The sequence below is a fragment of the Palaemon carinicauda genome, chromosome 22 (assembly GCF_036898095.1).
Source record: "Palaemon carinicauda isolate YSFRI2023 chromosome 22, ASM3689809v2, whole genome shotgun sequence".
Classification (NCBI taxonomy): domain Eukaryota; kingdom Metazoa; phylum Arthropoda; class Malacostraca; order Decapoda; family Palaemonidae; genus Palaemon; species Palaemon carinicauda.
The window spans coordinates 11,408,088-11,430,805 of record NC_090746.1 but is presented as its reverse complement, the minus strand read 5'-3'; the positions used below and the strand labels follow the sequence as shown (position 1 = coordinate 11,430,805).

At 36.7% G+C, this 22,718-nt stretch overlaps 1 protein-coding gene across 1 annotated transcript in view; it reads left to right on the top strand.

Annotated features, from left to right (window-relative positions):
- Gycbeta100B (guanylate cyclase soluble subunit beta-1-like) overlaps nucleotides 1-22,718 on the top strand; it is an 880,554-nt gene that overhangs the window by 684,088 nt on the left and 173,748 nt on the right. The window contains exon 6 of the mRNA XM_068345488.1: nucleotides 10,319-10,472. Coding sequence (XP_068201589.1) covers nucleotides 10,319-10,472 — 154 coding nt within the window. The remainder of the gene's footprint in view (nucleotides 1-10,318; nucleotides 10,473-22,718) is intronic.

The following is a 22,718-nucleotide window of genomic DNA, read 5'->3' as shown; positions in this document are numbered from 1 at the left end:
TAAAGGCTAGAATCGCAAGTGTTTCAGTTGGTAGGGGGGTTGAGATGTGAGGATCCCTTATTTCTCTAAGCTTGGGGGCGGGTGTCAGTAGTTTTAGAGTAATGCCTCACGGAGGGAATGTCGCCATTGACTAGAGAGAGTGGTGTGACTCCACATGGTATCATAATAACAGATTAAAATAGCTTGTACATGATCAGGAATAACGTCTAGAATCCCAAGCTTTTTTTTTTTTTTTTTTTTTTTTTTTTTTTTTTTTTTTTTTTTTTTTTTTTTTTTTTTGCTGAAGAAAGGAGGAAGCGGAGGAGCCTTTTTAGTGAAATTAACTAGGTGTGATATGCAACCATGTGCTACTCTTTTGTAGAATATACGGGTCATTTTAACTTCTATAAGTTTTATATTTGTAAATGACGTACCTGGTACGTCAACGTGTGTAGTACCGGGCCTGTTTTGACGTCAAGCATATGTTATTGTAGCAAAGGGGGCCTATTAAGAAAGTGTTAAGGCTATAATTAGAAGACGTGAAGTTAAAGGAATTGGGGAAAGTTGAAGACGGCAAGGGGAAGCTGGGGACTGAACCAATTAATCAGAGAACTCGTGATCTCTGTAAAGTAAATCTGGGAGAAGGATGCAAAAGGATTTAAATTCTCAATCCAAATTTTATACAGATGATTAGGTATAAAAGCATATTTAAGACATTTTGTCTCTTCTTCATGCATCTTCTTCGAGTAGTATTTTGCAATCTTTTTTAAGTTGTATTGAATAATTCCCCATCTCAGTATAGAAGAAGGGAGCTCAAGTGTATCAATATGCAATTTAACTAGAAAATAAGAGGTACGGAAACTATTATCGAGTGATAATTTTTAAAATTGTAGGGATTTCAATCACATTTACTCTTTACTAGTGATGTTATAGCTGCCTTCAGCCATAACTGTTGATGAGGTTGATAAAAATCTAATTGGGATGAAAATTTTCGCTAGAATCATAATTAGTAATAGTAATATTAACTCCAAAGATGTTATTAATTCTTCACAGTTAGAAAGCAAAGACAAGTTAGGGTACTATACAAAAATAAAACAAATAATCCCATTTTTTATTTGAAATTGTTTTGGATACGTGCTCAAACTTTACATTCTATCCTTCTACTAAATCCTTAGTCCTTTATGATTACTTTTCAAAGCCTCTGCTATGCACTGTACACATTTCCTTTACATTTTCCTCATATTTTCTATACCAAAAGTCCGCCTCACAATCTCTAATCCAGCGTTTATTATTATTATTACCTGCTAAGCTACAACCTTAGTTTGAAAAGCATGAAGCTATAAGCCCAAGGGCTCCAACAGGGAAAATAAGTAAATAAACTACAAGAGAATTAATTAACAATAGAATAAAATATTTTAATAATAGTAACAACATTAAAACAGATCTTTTATATATAGACTATAAAAACTAAAAAAAAAATGTAAGAGGAAGAGAAATAGGATAGAAAAGTGTGCCCAAGTGTATCCTCAAGCAAGAGAACTCCCCCCAAGACAGCAGGAGAGGCCATGGCCCTATCCAAGACTAGAGAACAATGGTTTGATTTTGCAGTGTCCTCCTAGAAGAGCTGCTTACCATAGCTAAAGAATCTCCTCTACCCCTACCAAGAGGAAAGTAGCCACTGAACAATTATAGTGCAGTAGCTAACCTCTGAGTGAAGAAGAAAATATAGACTCAAAGGTCTCTCTCTCTCTCTCTCTCTCCTCTCTCTCTCTCTCTCTCTCTCTCTCTCTCTCTCTCTCTCTCTGAAAGATCAATTTGTATTTCCAGAGAGAGAGAGAAAGAGAAAGACTCTATCTCTGAAAAATCAATTTTCATTTCCAGAAAGAGAGAGAGAGAGAGAGAAAGAGAGAGAGAGAGAGAGAGAGGAGAGAGAGAGAGAGAGAGAGAGAGAGAGAGAGAGGAGAGAGACTCTCTCTCTCTCTCTCTTCTCTCTCTCTCTCTCCTCTCTCTCTCTCTGAAAGATCAATTTTCATTCCCAAAGTGTGTGTGTGTGAGAGAGAGAGAGAGAGAGAGAGAGAGAGAGAGAGAGAGAGAGAGAGAGAGAGAGAGAGAGACTCTCTGAAAGATCAATTTTCCATTTCCAGAGAGAGAGAGAGAGAGAGAGAGAGAGAGAGAGAGAGAGAGAGAGAGAGAGAGAGGAGAGAGAGATATGGGATGCTTTATCTTTTGTTCTTGGCTATTGACAGCTGAGAGTGAACGAGGAATAACTGGAACAAGATGGAGATGAGGTTGTTTTAATTTAGCCTCGAGATATACTTCGATCTCTGAAAGAGGCAAACAGACATCGTCAAAAGGATGAATAACACAATGAATTGAAATTATTTGAAGTTAGCAAAAATAAAGTCTTCCTCGCTCAGCATCTCCTTCTGGTCCATAGCAGTAAACCATCTGGTGATTGCACCCTCAGAATGGAAGCTTTCATACATAAACAGTAGAAGAGGAAAAAAAAAAAGTCTCTCACTTCCACGTCATTTGTTTTTTTGCGATTTCTGATGAAACTTTTCACGAAAGTGCAAAAACCTTTCCGCTGGTGAGGTGATCGTTAAAACATTCCTCAGCTTCTCTCTCTCTCTCTCTCTCTCTCTCTCTCTCTCTCTCTCTCTCTCTCTCTCTCTCTCTCTCTCTCTCTCTCTCGTATCGATCAATATGATGCGAGATAAGAAACAAAATAGAGGCCTGAAATATTTTTACCCGCTTCTCTATCTTGTGTGCTCAAGAATATTAATTAAAGAGGTTGATTTCAAAATGAAAAGGATTTTCACGAACAGTGTAACATTTTGTAACACGAAATTTTGAAAATACCATTGGCAATTAATATTAAATGGTTATATTCACTAACGACACAAATTTTGTGAGGATTTAATTTTCATATTCATTTTAGATGTCTATATCCATTAGGAATTCCATAATTCTAGAATTTTATATTTTATGCCTTTTCTAGACACCACGTTTTTTTAATAATATTGAAATATTTTTAATAAACCTAATTCATCCTTTTCTAATCCTGAAAATTTTCCAAATACCTCCTTTATCGAAGACTCTCTCTCTCTCTCTCTCTCCTCTCTCTCTCTCTCTCTCTCTCTCTCTCTCTTCTCTCTCTCTCTCTCTCTCTCTCTCATATCTTAAAGGTATCCATATCTTAAAAATCTTAAAAATATCTTCAGATCCTGAATGTAAAATGGAAATTTCATGTATAATTATTTCATCCTGACTATTGGCTTTTGAAACTTTAAGAGATATTACTGCCATATGTGGATGAGATAATGATGAGGGGTAGATGGAGATGGTTGCGGCATGCTTTTCGCACTCCCCAAGAGAGATTAGTTCACCAAACGTTCAGCTGGGGCTTCAGAAAGCACCAGAAGAGTTGGAAGACCCAAACCTACATGGTTGAGGACTATGAAGCACGAAGTATTAGATGATGTATGGAGAAGTATTGAATTAAAAGCTTAAGATAGAGACGACAGGCGAAATCTAACCGAGGCCCTTTGCGTCAATAGGCGTAGGAATTGATAATGATTTGGCCTTTTGACTGTTGTTGCTTTTATCAAAATTCACAACAAAACATTTCAACCAATATAACACGTATGAAGATCTACCTTTAAGAAGAAATAATACCAACAGACAAATTCTTTCAAAGGTGAATTTGTAACCGCCATGAATCGAGTAAACACACAAAAGAAACCATTAAAGGTTTTGAAAATAGGTCTTTTGAAGCCATTAATCAAAAAAATTGACGCATTATACCAGGGTGCTCTGAATGTGTTGCTTTTTATTACCCCGTCTTTTACTAAGATATGGGATACGATATTTTACATTTATGGATATATCAGGCAACAAGGAACAATTGTCGTTAACATACGTAGGCTATTTATGAAAGCATTTTTTTCACAATGGCATTTAGATTTTGCTCAAACTTTTTCAGACTTGACGAAATTTAGAAATAACTCATTCGAGTTATCAGCAAGAATAAGTTAACCCTCCTAGATAAATATATGGATGTATGCATACATGCTCACCACGTTCGCACACACACACATATATATATATATATATATATATAGTATATATATATATATATATATATATGTGTGTGTGTGTGTGTGTGTGTGTGTGTGTGTGTGTATGTGTGTGTTGTTGTTGTTGCTGCTGTTGCTGTTCTTGTTGTTGTTGCTTAGCTATTAATAATAACACTGACTATGTTCATGACCGGGTTCATTGTGTAGGCTGTGAAGTCCCGTTGTCTCGTGCACAACCCCATTTTCCTTGACCACTAATTTTTTTATTTGTTATTTCCAGTCTCCTCTTGATCTCTCTACGCCCTCCCTTTGGAGACGTGTGCCTTGTCCACAATTATAACGAGAGATCTTTCCGGTGTTTTTAGTTGCTTGGTCATGACCGTCAGTTATGTCTATGTCAGATCCTGTGCTTTGGGGCCACAGCTTTTATCTGAGGGTTTCTTTGGGCGCTGCAACATCTATCTGGACTACCTTTGAGGCCAAAACTTTTATTTATTATTATTATTATTATTATTATTATTATTATTATTTTTATTATTATTATTAGCCAAGCTACAACCCTAGTTGGAAAAGCAAGATGCTATAAGCCCAAGGGCTCCAACAGGGAAAAATAGCCCAGTGAGGAAATGAAATAAGGAAATAATTAAACGATATAAGACGTAATGAAAAATTAAAATAAAATATTTTAAAAACATTAACAACATTATAACAGGTATTTGATATATAAACTATAAAAGGACTTATGTAAGTCTGTTTCAACATAAAAAAAAACATTTGCTGCGAGTTTGAACTTTTGAAGTTCTACTGATTCTACCACCCGATTAGTGAGATCATTCCACGACTTGGTCACAGGTGGAATAAAACTTTTAGAATACTATGTCGTATTGAGCCTCGTGATGGAGAAGCCCTGACTATTAGGATTAACTGCATACCTAGTATTACAAACAGGATGGAACTGTCCGTGAAGATCTGAATGCAAAGGATGGTCAGAATTATTAAAAATCTATGCAACATGCATAATGAACTAATTGAACGACGGTGCCAGAGATTAATATCTAAAATCAGGAATAAGAAATTTAATAGACCGTAAGTTCCTGTCCAACAAATTAAGATGAGAATCAGCAGCTGAACACCAAACAGGACAACAATACTAGAAAACAAGGTAAAGGGAAAGAATTAAAACACTTCTTTAGAATATATTGATCACCAAAAATCTTGAAAGACTTCCTCAATAGGCCAATTTTATGTGCTATGGAGGAAGACACAGACCCAATGTGCTTCTCGAAAGTAAATATGCTGTCAAGAATCACACGAAAAATTTTAATTCATACAAAGTTAAAGAAACATTATCAATGCTGAGATCCGGATGTTGAGGAGCCACGGTCCTTGGCCTGCTTATAATCATACTTTGAGGTTAGTTAGGATTCAATTTCAAACCCCATAATTTGCACCATGCACTAATTTAAGACTTGTTTTGGTGCCACATCTGTCTGTAGTTTCTTTTGGGCCACATCTTCTACCTGGACTTGCTTTGGGAGCCACAACTTCTATCTGAACCTTCATTGGGGCCACAGCTTCTATCTGGTCTTTCTTTGACGCCTCAGCTTCTATCAGAACTAGCTTTGGGCCACTGCTTCTATCGGGACTTGCTTTGGGGCCATAGCATCTATATGCGCTTTCCTTGCGACCACAACGTCTATCTGAACCTTCTTTGGGGTCACATATACTATGTAGACTTCCTTTGGGGCCACAGCTTCTATCAGGTCTTTCTTTGACGCCTCAGCTTCTATCAGGTCTTGCTTTGGGGCCACTGCTTCTATCGGGACTTGCTTTGGGGCCATAGCATCTATATGCGCTTTCCTTGCGACCACAACGTCTATCTGAACCTTCTTTGGGGTCACATATACTATGTAGACTTCCTTTGGGGCCACAGCTTCTATCTGGACTTTCTTTGGGACCACATCTATCTGGATTTGCTTGGGCGCCACAGCTTCTATCAGTACATGCTTTGGGGCTACAGCGTCTATGTGGACTTTCTTTGGGGCCACAGCTTCTACCTGGAGTTTCTTTGGGGCCACATCTTCTATCTGGACTTGCTTTGAGGACCACAACTTCTATTTGAACCTTTTGTGGGGAAACAGCTTCTATCTGGACTTGCTTTGGCACTGCAGCTTCTATCTGCACTTACTTTGGGGCCACAGCTTTCATCTGCACTTGCTTTGGAGCTCTTTTAGAGGAAAGGCACACTCCAAATTAAAACATAGCATCGGACATCAAATGGATTATTATTATTATTACTTGTTAGCAACAGCCCTAGTTGGAAAAGAAAGATGCTGTAAGCATAGGGGCTCCAACAGGGAAAATAGCCCAGTGAAGAAAGGAAATAACAAAATAAATAAACTACAAGAGAATTGATTAACAATAAAATGAAATATTTCAAGAATAGTAACAACATTAGAATAAATATTTCATGAAGAAGTTATAAAAACTTAAAAAAATACAAGAAGAACAGAAATAAGATAGAATAGTGTGCCCGAGTGTACCCTCAAGAAAGAGAAGTCTACCCCAAGGCAGTGGAAAACTGTGGTACAAAGTCTATGGCACTACCCAAGACTAGAGAAAAAAAAATTATTTTGGAGTGTCCTTCTCCTAGATGAGCTGTTTCCATAGCTAATGAGTCTCTTCTACCTTTACCAAGAGGAAATTAGCCCCTGAACAATTACAGTGCAGTAGTTAACCCCTTGAGCGAAGAAGATTTATTTGGTAATCCCACTGTTGTCAGGTGTATGAGGACAGAGGAGAATATGTAAACAATGGGCCAGACTATTCGGTGTATGTGTAGGCAAAAGGAAAATGAGCCGTAACTAGAAAGAAATGTGCAATGCAATGCCTTGCCAGTCAAAAGACCCCATATCTCTTTAGCGGTAGTTTCTACCTCAGGATTGAATACCGAAGAGTATAACCTTTTGTTATGACTTCTCCCCGACCAGGATTTATCCTTCAGAATGTAAACGTAGCACTGAGCTATCAAATGAGATATAGGTTAGTGGTTTGTGAGAATTAGTTATCATATGTGTGTGTGTGTTTGTATTAAAATGTCTGTGTTTGTGGATATATACTAATATTATTATTATCATTATTATTTATATATATGTGTGTATATATATGTATATTCTGTATATACATACAGACACAGTATATACACACAGAGAAGAATATAATGACAAAATCAGGAAAAATCTGTGGATTGCAACAGTAAATAAACGCATTTATGCAAAATATGTAGATACCATTGATATGCACAAAAGCAAAAAAATTAACCTCCGTAAGGAATCAGTCTTTGGCGTTGATTGGAGAGAGAGAGAGAGAGAGAGAGAGAGAGAGAGAGAGAGAGAGAGAGAGAGAGAGAGAGAGAGAGAGAGAGAGAGAGTTTGTTACAAGAATTTTAGATGTCTCAAAGACTTTTTAGTCCATCCACGGAGACCTCATTTGCTCTTTGGTAGAGCGATTTAGTTTAATTTAAGCATTTGGAGAGTTCTTATGATCTTGTCTAACTCATTCCTGAACTCATTTACCGTGTTACTTGAACTCATTTGAGAGAGAGAGAGAGAGAGAGAGAGAGAGAGAGAGAGAGAGAGAGAGAGAGAGAGAGAGAGAGAGAGAGAGAGAGAGAGAGAGTGATGGGGTTTAGGATGAAGGTAAAGGATGGCTTTGTTGGACGGTGTGTCGGAGTTTGGAAAGTTGCCCAGTAGAGGAGAGATTCATTCTGGAATGATGCCATTGGTAAGGACGACCCACAACGAGAGGCGGAGCCAAACTTCTTCCTGCAACAAAGACTGATTGAACGAAACGACTGTTGTCTTTTCTCCCGTCGGTTCCCTTTCAGATTTCTATGGAGCTTTTATGAAAAATGTAATAAAATATATTATTATATTTGGTGTTGTTATTATTATTATTATTGATTGCGAAGCTACAACCCTAGTTGGAAATCCAGGATGCTATAAGCCCAAGGGCTCCAACAGGGAAAATAGCTCAGTGAGGAAAGGAAATAAGGAAAAACTATGAGAGAAGTTTAAGAATAATTACAACATTAAAATAAATCTTTGCTATATAAACTATAAAAACTTGAAAATAACAAGAGGATAAAAACTTCAAAATAAACAAGAGAATAGAAACGAGATAGAATAATGTGCCCGAGTAAAGAGTGTACCCGTAAACAAAGAGATCTCTAACCCAAGACAACGGAAGACCATGGTACGGAGACTATGGCCTTATCCAAGACTAGAGTACAATGGTTTGATTTTAGAGTGTCCTAGAAGAGCTGCTTTCCATAGCTAAAGAGTCTCTTCTACCTTTACCAAGAGGAAAGCAGCTACTGAACAATTATGGTGCAGTAGTTAACCTCTTGAGAGCAGAGGAGCTTTTATGAAAAATGGGACAAAATTTATTATTAAATTTTGTGTTATTGCATTCCTGCATAATTTTCAAGGGTACAAGTAGTCAAATATGCTTTGAAATATGCTTGTCTCCTCGTTATCGTGTTTTCAATAATGGTTGTAGCGTTAGAGTAATATCCAGAATGGTTTGATTCATAGTGAAAGATTTAGATCACTGGAATAAGTAGAAGTAGAAGTTTACTATACAGTGAAGACCATAGGAATCATGGGGACTTGAATTTTTATATCTTTACGTACACTTCACAGTGCCTGAGATATTCCTTTTTGGTTTTTGGTGATGTCTTTCAAACAGAATTCTTTTTAACATATAGCTTCATTGCTTATGTAAGAACATAGACGGTAGAAATAATCCCACTACTGTTGTGGAATTTCAGAATCAACAGGTATATAAAGAAAATATATGAAAGTAAAGAGTTAACATATCTAATGCAATCCCTATTAATGATCTCGAACAAATTTGATTCTGCTTAGGAGTTAGTTCTCCTTAGTTACCTCCGCTAACGAAGTTGGAAGGAGGTTATGTTTCCGCACCTGTTTGTGTGTTTCTTTGTGTGTGAGTATGTTTGTTTGTGAACAGCTTCCTGGTAACAATTTTAATCGTAGAGTATTCAAACTTGTGGGAATTAACCGTTTTATAAAAAGCTGGAAAGTATTAAATTTTTGGAAGGTCAAGGTCAAAGGTCAATGTCACGGTCAAGCAAAATGTTCAATTCATGTAATCAGCCATAAGTTTGGACATCGTTGTCACAGAGACTCCAAACTGGGTTCATATTTGAGTGTATGAAAATCCACACCAAGTAATACATGTTAAGGTCGAAGGTGAAGGTCCAGTCCAAGGTCAAGGTCAAGGTCAAGCAAAAGGTCAAATTACCGTCATCAACCTTACATCCACAATTTTAATCATAAAGTAATGAAATTCGCAGGGATTTTAAACTTACGTAAAAAGCTAAATATGCTTAGATTTTGTAAGGACAAAGGTCAAGATTACGGACGAACAAAACGTTCATATCACGTAATCAGCCATAAGTTTGGACATAGTTGTTACAGAGACTTTAAACTTGTTTCATATTTGTTTATGAAAATCCGCGCCAATTAATACATGTTAAGGTCAAAGATTAAGGTCAAGATCGAGCAAAAGGTCGAGAAATAAGCTTCCGCGTGGAAGCGCCCTACCTAGTGCCCCACTAGTTAGTACCGAATCATATTGCATATGGCAAGTCACAGAGAATATATTGCACTGCCATTCATCACAAGATGTATAATTATTTTATTACCATTGTGTTTGCTATGAAAGATTTATGATACTAAATCTTGGAATGTTTTTACCGATAAAAAATTTTGCAACTAAAGGGTCACTCAGTAGAGAGCATACCTCTGCCACGGCAACTTATTTCTCGAAACCTGCTTACCTTTCCTAGAATTAATTTAAACCATAGGCCTATTTGAAGTCTGTATGACAACCATGTGCAAACCTGCGGTTAAGTTTAGGGTTAACTCGGCTGACCTATTGCTCGACTTTGACCTTGACCTTGACCTTTGACCTAGGACTTTCTTTCAAAATTGAATTTTTTTCCACGTCTCAACGTAACAATTGATTCCCGAAAGTTTCACTTCTCTGAGTAAAATTGAGGGCAAGAAGTTGTTCACAAACAAAAAAATGGACAAAGAGACAAACACGGGAAAAAAATAACCTCCTTCCAACTTCATTGATGGAGGTAATTATGATCCTCTGGATAGTGAACATGTTCAGAAAACCCATATATACTTCCACTTTATGAAAAGTGCATTAAATTCTCTCCACAGGCCGTGGCATCACAACTTCACGGGACAGACGTTGAGGTAGAAATCCTTAAGACTAAAAATGAGGAGGATCACGTTCAGTTCGTCATAACAGAGAAAGACGCTCATACTACAGACCACATTACAGAACAAACTAATGTTACCATAATTACAACAGGTATGTTAACTATCTATTCAGATTTTTGTACGATATGCATGTATTCCTGTGTGTATGATAGCTTGCCATACATAGGAATTTTATGCATACAAATATTAAGCCAATAATTACCAATTAATATCTAATTAGGTACGCTTTGAGTTTTGACCGTAACTATATCATTGAGTTTGAATCTGTTATACATATTTTTGTCAAAATCACAAATAAGCGAAGTAATTCATAAATATATAATATAGATAAGTACACACACAGACACCCACACACACATATGTGTGTATATATATATATATATATATATGTGTGTATATATATATATATATATATATATATATATATATATATATATATATATATATATATATGTACATACATATTACAATAGAGAGTTAAAGATGTGTGATTAGAAGTATGTTTAGGCATACAAAGATCGATATATTTGCCTCATGTGTTACAAGGATAAAAGGGAAGAGTGAAGTGATGTTTGCTGAAGTACCAGGTGGAAATAACAAGAAAGGGTATAGTTTTATTGCTGATTGAATGGATGATAGGTAAAGTAGTAAAATGGAAGGAGATGTCATCTATGTTAATGTAGGTAAGGGTTAGGATGGACAGGGAATGCTGAGCTATTGTTAGTTCGTATGGGCTGGGTAGTGTGAAAACAGGAGAAGAGTAAAATGAATTCTGGATGGGGTTAAATAGGTGTGTAAAAGGACTGAGTAGAATAGATAAAGTAGTTTTGTTTGGTGAGTTAAATGCCAAAGTTTGTGCTGAAGACGTAGAAGGAGGCATCGGGAAGTATTGCATACCAGCTGAAAATTAGAGTGGTGAGAGACTGCTAGATATGTGTACTGAACGAGAGCTTGTGATAAGTAGTAGTTTTTACAAGAAGAGAGATATAGATATGTAATCATGGGTAAAAGTGGCAAATTGAACAGTGGTGGAAAGGGTATTGTGTTGATAGCAAGAAGTGTTGGGAAGTTTGAAAGATGTTCATGTGTTTAGGGTTATGGCTAACAGTAAGTCTGATCATTTTGTGGTTGAAGCAAAATTAGTCTTAACATAAAGGTGGGTAAATATAATAGGAGTATATAAAAGGGAGGTAGTGAAGAAATAAAAAAAAAAAAAAAAAAACAGGTAAAAAACGAATATCAAGGAAGGTTGGAAGTGGCATAAGACAGGGTGAAAGTGAGGGAAACTGATGATCTGTAGAGAGGAGGTTAGTAAATGAAAATTCTGTTGGGCTTACAAGTGATGTGTGTGGTAAGATGATTGTTGGAGGCAGCATGAGGAAGGATAGTAAGTGGTGGAATGAAGCAGTGAAGATGAAGGTGGAAGATAAAAAGAGGGCATTTGAAGAAAGGCTGTAGAGTAATTGTATAGAGAAGTATGAAAGATAGAGAAAGAAAAATGTGGAAGTAAAACCTAAGGTAGCTGAAGCAAAGAGGGCGGCTAAATGGAGGTGGGGTCAGGGATTAGTTCATTCGTATGAAGAGGATAAGAAGTTTTGGAAAGAAGTAGAGTAAGGAAGAGTGAATTGGGTAATGGAGACACAGAGAGAGATGAAAAGGGAAGTTAGTTGAAAAGAGATGAGGCGAGGAAAGAGTGGGCTGAATATTTTGAAGGTTGCTGAATGTTAAGAATAATGGGGAGGCAGATGGTATTGTTGTTGAAGTATTTGAAGAGCCAGTAATTTGAGAAGAAAAGGAGAGAAAGAGATTACAAGAGAGGCAATGAAGCGAGCACTAGATGAAAGGAGAGCAGGAAAAGTACCTGGTATGGATGGTTTGAGGCCTGAGATGTTAAAGGAAGTGGATGTGACTGTACTTGAATGGTTGGTGAGATTGTTTGATATATGTTTATGTTGTTAATGGTGCCAGTCGACTGGGTGTGTGTGTGTATTGTTCCGCTATACTAAGGTAAGAGAGGTGTGGATGAGTGTTATAATTTTAGAGCTATTAGTTTGTTGAGTGTTAATTAATAGGATTATGGATAAAATGGATGATACAATCTTCGAAGTGCTGAGTGGCTTTTGAAGAAGCAGGGGATGTATGATCAGATTTTTATAGTTAGGCAGATATGCCAGAAATATTTAGTAAAAGGAAAGGAGGTATATTTGGCCTTAATGAAGCTTGAGAAACTTTATGATAGAGTTGATAAGGATGTAATGTGGAATGCGATGAGGTTATATGGAATTGATGGAATATTGCTGCAAGCAGTGAGGAGTGCATACATTTGGCAGTAAAGTGTATGTTAGGATAGGGAATGAAGTATGTGAGGGGTTTCCAGTGAGAGTGGGCTGAGACAGGAATGTGTAATGTTGCCATGGTAGTTCAATTTGCCTGTTGATGGAGCTCTAAGAGCAGTGAATGCTCTAGGGCTTGGTTTAGTATTGAAACTGATAGATGAGAGTGATCCTGAGTGTGAGGTGAGTCAGATGTTGTTTGTAGAAGATACTGTATCGGTTGCAGATTCAGAGAAGCTGCATCGATTAGTGACAGAGATTGGAAGAGTGTGTGAGATAAGGAAGTTGCATGTTAATGTGTGTAACAGTAAGGTTATGAGATGCAGTAGAAGGGAAGGTAGTGCTAGATTAAATACCAGGTTAAATGGAGTTACTTGAGGAAGTAGGTCAATTTTAGAACTTTGGTTCTGTTGTTGCTACAAATGGTGGAGTGAAAGCAGGTGCACGTCAGAGAATGAATGAAGGATGTAAAGTGTTGGGGGCAGTAAAAGGACTGGTAAAGAATAAACGGTTAGAAATAAATGTAAAGATTGTTCTATATGAGAAAGTGATTGTACCAACTGTGATGTATGGATCGGAGTTGTGGGGAATGCAAGTGACGGAGACACTGAAACTGAATGTGTTAGTCATGAACTGTCTGAGAAGTGAAGTATGTTGTTGTATATCGATTAGATAGGGTTAGGAACGAAATAGTGATGGTGAGAATGGGTGTTGGAAATTAATTAGCAGCTCTAGTGGATATTATTATTATTATTATTATTATTATTATTATTATTGTTATTATTATTATTATTATTATTATTATTATTATTAATATGTGTTTATGTTGACCAGGCTGACATGAGTCTTTCTATAGTTTATATATGACATATCTGTTTTTGACGTTGTTAATAGTTTATATATGACATATCTATTTTGACATTGTTACTGTCTTTAGAATGATTTATTGTTAATTTGTTCCCATCATTTATTTATTTCCTTATTTCCTTTCCCCACTGGGCTATTTTTCCCTATTGGAGCCCTTGGGCTTATAGCATCTTGCTTTTCCAACTAGGGTTGTAGCTTGTAACATTATTATTATTATTATTATTAATTGCTAAGCCACAACCCTAGTTGGAAAAGCACAATGCTATAAGCACAGGGGCTCCAATAGGGAAAATAGCTCAGTGAGGAAAGGAAGCAAGGAAAAATACAATAGTCAAAGAGCAGTAACATTAAAATAAATATCTCCTTTATAAACTATAAAAACTTTAATAAAACAAGAGGAAGAGAAATAAGTGGGAATAGTGTGCCCGAGTGTACCCTCAAGCAAGAGAACTCTAACCCTAGGTAGTGGAAGCCATGGTACAGAGGCTGTGGCACTACCCAAGAATAGAGAACAATGGTTTGATTTTGGAGAGTCCTTCTCCTAGAAGAGCTGCTTACCATAGCTAAAGAGTCTCTTCTACCCTTACCAAGAGGAAAGTGGCCACTGAACAATTACAGTGCAGTAGGTAACCCCTTAGGTGAAGAAGAATTATTTCGTAATGTTAGTGTTGTCAGGTGTATGAGGACAGAAGATAATATGTAAAGAATATGCCAGACTATTCGGTGTGTGTGTGTGTAGGCAGAAGGAAAATGAACCGTAACCATAGAGAAGGATCCAATGTAGTACTGTCTGGCCAGTCAAAGGATCCCATAACTCTCTAGCGGTAGTATAAATGTGTTGAGGTGGTTTGGCCATGTAATGAAGATGGAAAATGGTTGTCTGCTGAAAAAATGTGATGACTGCAAGAGTTAAGTTTCGGTGAATTAATGAAGTGCAGAAAGCCCTACGTGACTGGAGAATAGATGGGACAGGGCAAAAGAATGTGCAAGAAATAGAAAGAAAACACGAGCAATTGTGACGCACTTCTGATAGGCTCTTCTTTTACCTTGGGTCACCTTTGATGACCGCTGATGTAGCAGCAGTTGACGAGCCAGCTTATGAAGCATAATTTAGGGTGGAAGACGGGGGAGGATAGGCTGTTCCACCCTAGCAGTACCAACCAAACTCTGCTAAATCCCTCAAAATGTAGAAATGAACGATGAAAAAATACGCTTTTCTTTCTTTTTATATGTTGGCTGCCTCCCAAATTTGAAGAAAAAGATATGGTAGATAGATAGAATATAGAATATACTTATGTAGATATATATATATATATATATATATATATATATATATATATATATATATATATTTATATATATAGATAGATAGATAGATAGATAGATAGAATATAGAATATACTTATGGAGAAATATATATATATATATATATATATATATATATATATATATATATATATATATATATATATATATATCATCAGCAGCAGCAGCCATTGCTAGTGCACTGCAGGACAATGGACTCAGAAATAAAAACTCTCCCCTAACTAATTATGGTCCTTTTATACCAGTCTATACCTGTAAATTTTCTTATCTTGTTAATATATTGTCTTCCCCTCCCTCGTTTGTAATCTCTAGGGACCATTCTGTAATTCTTTGTGTCCATCAATTAGTGGCTATTCTCATTATATGTACTGCCTACGTCCATTTCTTCTTCTTGTATGTTAGAATATCCTCTACTTTAGTTTACTCTAATATCCCTGTTGCTCTTTTTCAGTCTCTTAGTATTAATCCCATCATTATTCATTCCATTGCTCTTTGATTAGTAACGAGGTTATGTTCTAAGGCTATAGCAAGGCTCCAAGTTTCTGATGCATAAATTAATACTGGTAGGACCATCTGGTTACATATTTTTCATTTTAGAGAGAGTGGCATTTTACTTCCCTTGTTTATCCTGTCCTTAAAATCACTTACTGTCTGTCTGTATATTCATTAACAATCTCTAGAGGTTCGTTCATAATCCGTATTTGTCGTCTCTCGGCATTTTCATTGAACATTGTCTTAGTTTTACTCATAGTCATTTTCAGTCCTACATCTTTGGTTTCTCTATTCAAATATTCTACCACCTTATGTATTTCCTCCCATGATTCACTAAAGAGAACCATGTCATCTGCAAATCTTAAGCTGTTAAGGTTTCCCCCATTAATGTTAATTCCTACATTTTCCCAATCTAAAATTTTTAAAACTTCTTCTATGCACACTTTGAAAAATTTAAGAAAGCTAGAGTCTCTATCTCTAACTCCATTCTAAATGGGAATTTCTTCATTACCTTTGTGTAGTTTTAATATTGCTGTACCACTCTTATAAAGATCTGTTCATGCTAAAATTAATCTACTTACTGTTGTTGTAATGTATTTATATAAATATCTATCTAACTATCTATATATATATATATATATATATATATATATATATATATATATATATATATATATATATATATATGTATATATATATACACACATATATATATAGATAGATAGATTTATATATGTATGTATTATCATCATTATCATCTCCTCCTACGCCTACTGACGCAAAGGGCCTCAAGTAGATATTGCCAGTCGTCTCTTTCTTGAGCTTTTAATTCAATACTTCTCCATTCATCATCTCCGACTTCACGCTTCATAGTTCTCAGTCCTTAATGGGGATACCTTAACGAGGGGAAAGGGTTTGCACATCACAGTGATCAGTAAAGCCATACTAGTTACAGCCTCCCATACTAGGTTATTTTGCTGTGAGGGATCACCAGTCTGCAGTGGCCAGCGTGGTGATGAAAAGTGGCCAAAACCCAGACATGTATATCACAACCCCATCTTGGCCCTCAGTCCCCAGCGGCAATGGAACAACTACTCTAGATGTCAGATAGCTAAATGCCACTGCAGGGGTGTTAAAAATCTCTGGACTAGAACAGGTCACCTTTGGAAACAACCTTACAACATGCAACCTTAAGACCGTGTTTAGGGAAAAAAAATCCTGTTATGTTACCAGAAGAGCTGAAATAAATAAATTGGGATATAATAGAATTTAGTGAAATTAGAAGAACTGTGACATGTTTTACTGAGTTAAAAGAGGTCAATATATTTTGCTTCAGATGACATGAAAGGAACAAAGAAATTGAAGTGGGTTTTCTTACTATCAAAAATCTTGCGGGAGACATGGAAAAAGTTTTTAGTACTAGTGATAAAATTGGAGGATTAATTATCAAACTAAATAAGAAGTAGAAACTAAAGATAATTCAAACGTATTTACCAACAACATCCCACAAAGGGAAAGAAATAGAAACTTTTTATGAAGATGTGGAGATATCTATGAAAAAAAAATGTAAGACTCAATTTAGATTTTTGGGGGTGATTTCAATGTTAAAGTAGGTCCAAAGAAGAGAGGAGAATCAGCAGAAGGTAAATTTCAAGTAGGCACAAGTAATGACAGAGGAGACTTGCTTGTAAAATAAGCCATCATAGAATGGCGAAAAGAAAACATTTTTAGATTTAAGGGGAAATAAAGGAAAAATTAATTTTGAGATAGAAAATCGACACTCCTGTTATGAGACAAAAATCTGATAAATTAAGTTTAACCATACAAAATAGGTATTCCCAGCTACATGACGAAATGGAAGTAAGTAAAGACGAAATGAACAGTGATTTAATTAAATTTGCATTGGAAAACTTCCTAAATAACACCAAGGAAAACTATCAAAGAAGACGAAAAATCTAACAGAGATAAAATTAAAAGTGAAGGTAAAATCCAAGAGTTTGATTATAATTAGCAAAACTATTCAAAACAATAAAAAAAAATAAAAGCCCATGATATACGTAAACACAATTATACCTAAAGAAAGGAAGAAACAGCAAATTAAATAATAGAACACTTGGAACAGAACGCCAAAGGAGGTTTGCTTTAAAGTTTAAAGGATGAAAGTGGAAATATTATCAACAAAATGATAAGTAATTAAGGCATGAAAGGAGGCAAAGAAGCAGAAGATGGCATAACAATTGATTTAGTAATAGATGGAGGAGACTTTATACTAATGGTAGGTATTATATTGGCCAGGGCACCAGCCGCCCATTGAGATACTACCGCTGGAGGGTTATGGGGTCCTTTGACTGGCCAGACAGTACTGCATTGTATCCTTCTCTCTGATTACGGTTCTTTCCCTTTGCCTACACAGACACCGAAAAATCTGGCCTATTCTTTACAGATTCTCCTCTGTCCTCATACACCTGACAACACTGAGATTACCAAACAATTCTTCTTCACCCAAGGGATTAACTACTACAATGTAATTGTTCAGTGGCCACATTCCTCTTTAGCTATGGTAAGCAGCTCTTCTAGGAGAAAGACACTCCAAAATCAAACCTTTGTTCTCTAGTCTTGGGTAGTGCCATAGCCTCTGTACCAAGTGAATTCAAAGTGGATATATACTCCCAAGATAGAATTCGGTATTAAATGCCATTCGTGGGTGATATTTACATTGATTTAAATCACGTGTGCTTGTGATATATGTTCATTTGAAATACCACGTGTAGCAAACTCACGATTCAGCTATCATGGTGGTGATGGGTTTATTTCAAGTCTATGAACAGATTCCTGAATTCGACAGGAATATGTAAGGAGATTTGTCATACCCTTTTCATCTCTCTTGATAGCTCAGTCGGTTGAGTCACTGTAGGCATGGTTTCCAGCCGAACAGGTGTGGGTTCGAACCTCCACCCGGCCAGAAGCTGTTACCATAAAATGAATTCCAAGTGGATATATATTCCCAAGATAGAATTCGGTATTAAATGCCATTCGTGGGTGATATTTACATTGATTGAAATCACGTGTGCTTGTGATATTATATATATATATATATATATATATATATATATATATATATATATATATATATATATACACATATATATATAGATAGATAGATAGATATATAAATATATATATATGATCATAAATGTATAAAAATACATATATATGTGTGTTTGTGTGTGTTTGTGTATGGATGAAAATCAACACAATATTGTGCTCAAATATAAATAAATCTTTACCCCATATTATGGCTGTAATCGAACCCTATTCTCTTCAAACGAAAGAGTGGTAAACCTACTTGAGGATCTACCTGAGCATCATTTTTCTTACTATCTTTAACAAAAAAAAATCTGATTTCTGTTTAACTGGCTAAAGATGCCTCCAACATATGTCCATACATAAGTTTTTGTATTAGATATCAACTATCAAACGGGTAGTAATTGGTTTCACTGTTTACCAAAAGGTATATTATTATTATTATTATTATTATTATTATTATATTTTATTATTATTAGCTAAGTTAAAATCCTAGTTGAAAAAGCAGGAGGCTATAAGCCCAAAGGTTGCAACAGGGAAAAATGGCCTAGTAAGGAAAGGGAATCAAGAAATGAATAAATGCTATGAAAAATAATTAACAATTAATAGAATATTTTAAAAATAGGTTCACTGATATAACTTTTTCATTATTTATATCATCATTGTTCCTGTTATGAAATTATAGTTTTGCAATTGGTGATAGATTTGTTTAAGAAAAGTTAGTATTTTCAAGGCTAGGAAGACTGGCGTTACATTAATAGGAGTTATTAGCGAAGACCTTACAAAAGGCAGAACATCAAGGAAAAGGTCGATTGCTGTACAGGAACAAAAGGTAGAGCATCAAGTAGAAGGCCAATCGCTATATAGGAACAAAATACAGAGCATCAAGGAGGAAGTCGATTGCTGTACAGGAACAAAAGGTAGAGCATCAAGGAGAAGGTCGATTGCTGTACAGCAACAAAAGGCACAGCATCAAGGAGAAGGTCGATTGCTGTATAGGAACAAAAGACAGAACACCAAGAAGGTCGATTGCTGTATAGGAACAAAAGACAGAGCATCGAGGAGAAGGTCGATTGCTGTATAGGAACAAAAGACACAGCATCAAGGAGGAGGTCGATTGCTGTATAGGAGCAAAAGACAGAGCGTCAAGGAGAAAGTCGATTGCTGTACAGGAACAAAAGGTGGAGCATCAAGGAGAAGGCCGATTGCTGTATAGGAACAAAAGACAGAACATTAAGAAGGTCGATTGCTGTATAGGAACAAAAGACAGAACATCGAGGAGAAGGTCGATTGCTGTATAGGAACAAAAGACAGAACATCAAGAAGGTCGATTACTGTATAGGAACAAAAGACAGAGCATCGAGGAGAAGGTCGATTGCTGTATAGGAACAAAAGACAGAACATCGAGGAGAAGGTCGATTGCTTTATAGGAACAAAAGATAGAGCATCAAAGATTAGGTCGATTGCTGTATAGGAACAAAAGTTAGAGCTTCAAGGAGAAGTCCGATTGCTGTATAGGAACAAAAGGCAGAGCATCAAGGAGAAGGCCAATTGCTGTATAGGAATAAAAGACGGAGCATCAAGGAGAAGGTCGAGTGCTTTATAAGAACAAAAGGCAGAGCATCAGGGAGAAGGCCGATTGCTGTATAGGAACTAAAGGAAGAATATCAAGGAGAAGGTCAATTGCTGTATAGGAACAAAAGGCCGAGCATCAAGGAGAATGTTGATTGCTGTATAGGAACTATAGGCAGAGCATCAAGGAGAAGGTCGAGTGCTGTATAGGGACAAAAGACAGACAATCAAGTTGAAAATCGATTGCTGTATATGAACAAAAGTCAGACCATCAAAGAGATGGTCGATTGCTGTATAAGAACAAAAGGCAGCGCATCAAGGAGAAGGACGATTGCTGCATAGTAACAAAAGGCAGAGCATCAAGAAGAAGTCGATTGCTGTATAGGAACAAAAGACAGCGCATCAAGAAGAAAGTCGATTGCTGTATATGATCAAAAGGCACAGCATCAAGGAGAAGGTCGATTGCTGTATAGGAACAAAAGGCAGGCCATCAAAGAGAATGCCGATTGCTGCATAGTATCAAAAGGCACAGCATCAAGGCGAAGGTCGGTTATTGTATAGGAACAAAAGACTGAGCACCAAGGAGAAGGTCAATTGCTGTATAGGAACAAAAGGCACAGCAACAAGGAGAAGGTCGATTGCTGTATAGTAACAAAAGGCAGAGCATCAAGGAGGTCAATTGCTGTATAGTAACAGAGGGCAGAGCATCAGGGAGAAGGTCCATTGCTGTATAGGAGCAAAAGACAGAGCATCAAGGAGAAAGCTGATTGCTGTACAGGAAGAAAAGGCAGAGCATTAAGGAGAATGTCGATCGCTGTATAGGAACAAAATTCAGAGCATCAAAGAGAAGGTCGATTGCTGTATAGTAACAAAAGGCAAAGCATCAAGAAGGTCGATTGCTGTATAGGAACAAAATTCAGAGCATCAAAGAGAAGGTCGATTGCTGTATATGAACAAAATTCAGAGCATCATAGAGAAGGTCGATTGCTGTTTATGACCAAAATTCAGAGCATCATAGAGAAGGTCGATTGCTGTTTATGAACAAAATTCAGAGCATCATAGAGAAGTTCGATTGCTGTATATGAACAAAATTCAGAGCATCAAAGAGAAGGTCGATTGCTGCATAGGAACAAAATTCAGAGCATCAAAGAGAAGGTCGATTGCTGTATATGAACAAAATTCAGAGTATCATAGAGAAGGTCGATTGCTGTTTATGAACAAAATTCAGAGCATCATAGAGAAGGTCGATTGCTGTTTATGAACAAAATTCAGAGCATCATAGAGAAGTTCGATTGCTGTATATGAACAAAATTCAGAGCATCAAAGAGAAGGTCGATTGCTGCATAGGAACAAAATTCAGAGCATCAAAGAGAAGGTCGATTGCTGTATATGAATAAAATTCAGAGTATCATAGAGAAGGTCGATTGCTGTTTATGAACAAAATTCAGAGCATCATAGAGAAGGTCGATTGCTGTATATGAACAAAATTCAAAGCATCAAAGAGAAGGTTGATTGCTGTATATGAACAAAATTCAGAGTATCAAAGAGAAGCCCGATTGCTGTATAGGAACAAAAGGCAGAGCATCAAGAAGGTCGATTGCTGTATAGGAACAAAATTCAGAGCATCAAAGAGAAGGTCGATTGCTGTATAGGAACAAAATTCAGAGTATCATAGAGAAGGTCGATTGCTGTATAGGAACAAAATTCAGAGCATCAAGGAGAAGGTCAATCGCTGTATAGGAAAAAAAGGCAGAGCATCAAGGAGAAGGTCGATTGCTGTAAGGGAAAAAAGGCAGAGCATCAAGGAGAAGGTCAATTGCTGTATAGGAAAAAAAGGCAGAGCATCAAGGGTAAGGTTGATTGCTGTATAGGAAAAAAAGGCAGAGCATCAAGGGGAAGGTTGATTGCTGTATAGGAACAAAATTAAGAGCATCAAGAAGGTCGATTGCTGTATAGGAACAAAATTCGTAGCATCAAAGAGATGGTCGATTGCTGTATAGGAACAAAGGGCAGAGCATCAAGGGGAAGGTCAATTGCTGTATAGGAAAAAAAGGCTGAGCATCAAGAAGGTCGATTGCTGTATAGGAACAAAAGGCAGAGCATCAAGAAGGTCGATTGCTGTATAGGAACAAAATTCAGAGCATCAAAGAGAAGGTCGATTGCTGTATAGGAACAAAATTCAGAGTATCATAGAGAAGGTCGATTGCTGTATAGGAACAAAATTCAGAGCATCAAGGAGAAGGTCAATCGCTGTATAGGAAAAAAAGGCAGAGCATCAAGGAGAAGGTCGATTGCTGTAAGGGAAAAAAGGCAGAGCATCAAGGAGAAGGTCAATTGCTGTATAGGAAAAAAAGGCAGAGCATCAAGGGGAAGGTTGATTGCTGTATAGGAAAAAAAGGCAGAGCATCAAGGGGAAGGTTGATTGCTGTATAGGAACAAAATTAAGAGCATCAAGAAGGTCGATTGCTGTATAGGAACCAAATTCAGGGCATCAAGGAGAAGGCCAATTGCTGTATAGGAAAAAAAGGCAGAGCATCAAGGAGAAGGTCAATTGCTGTATAGGAAAAAAAGGCAGAGCATCAAGGAGAAGGTCAATTGCTGTATAGGAAAAAAAGGCAGAGCATCAAGGGGAAGGTTGATTGCTGTATAGGAACAAAATTAAG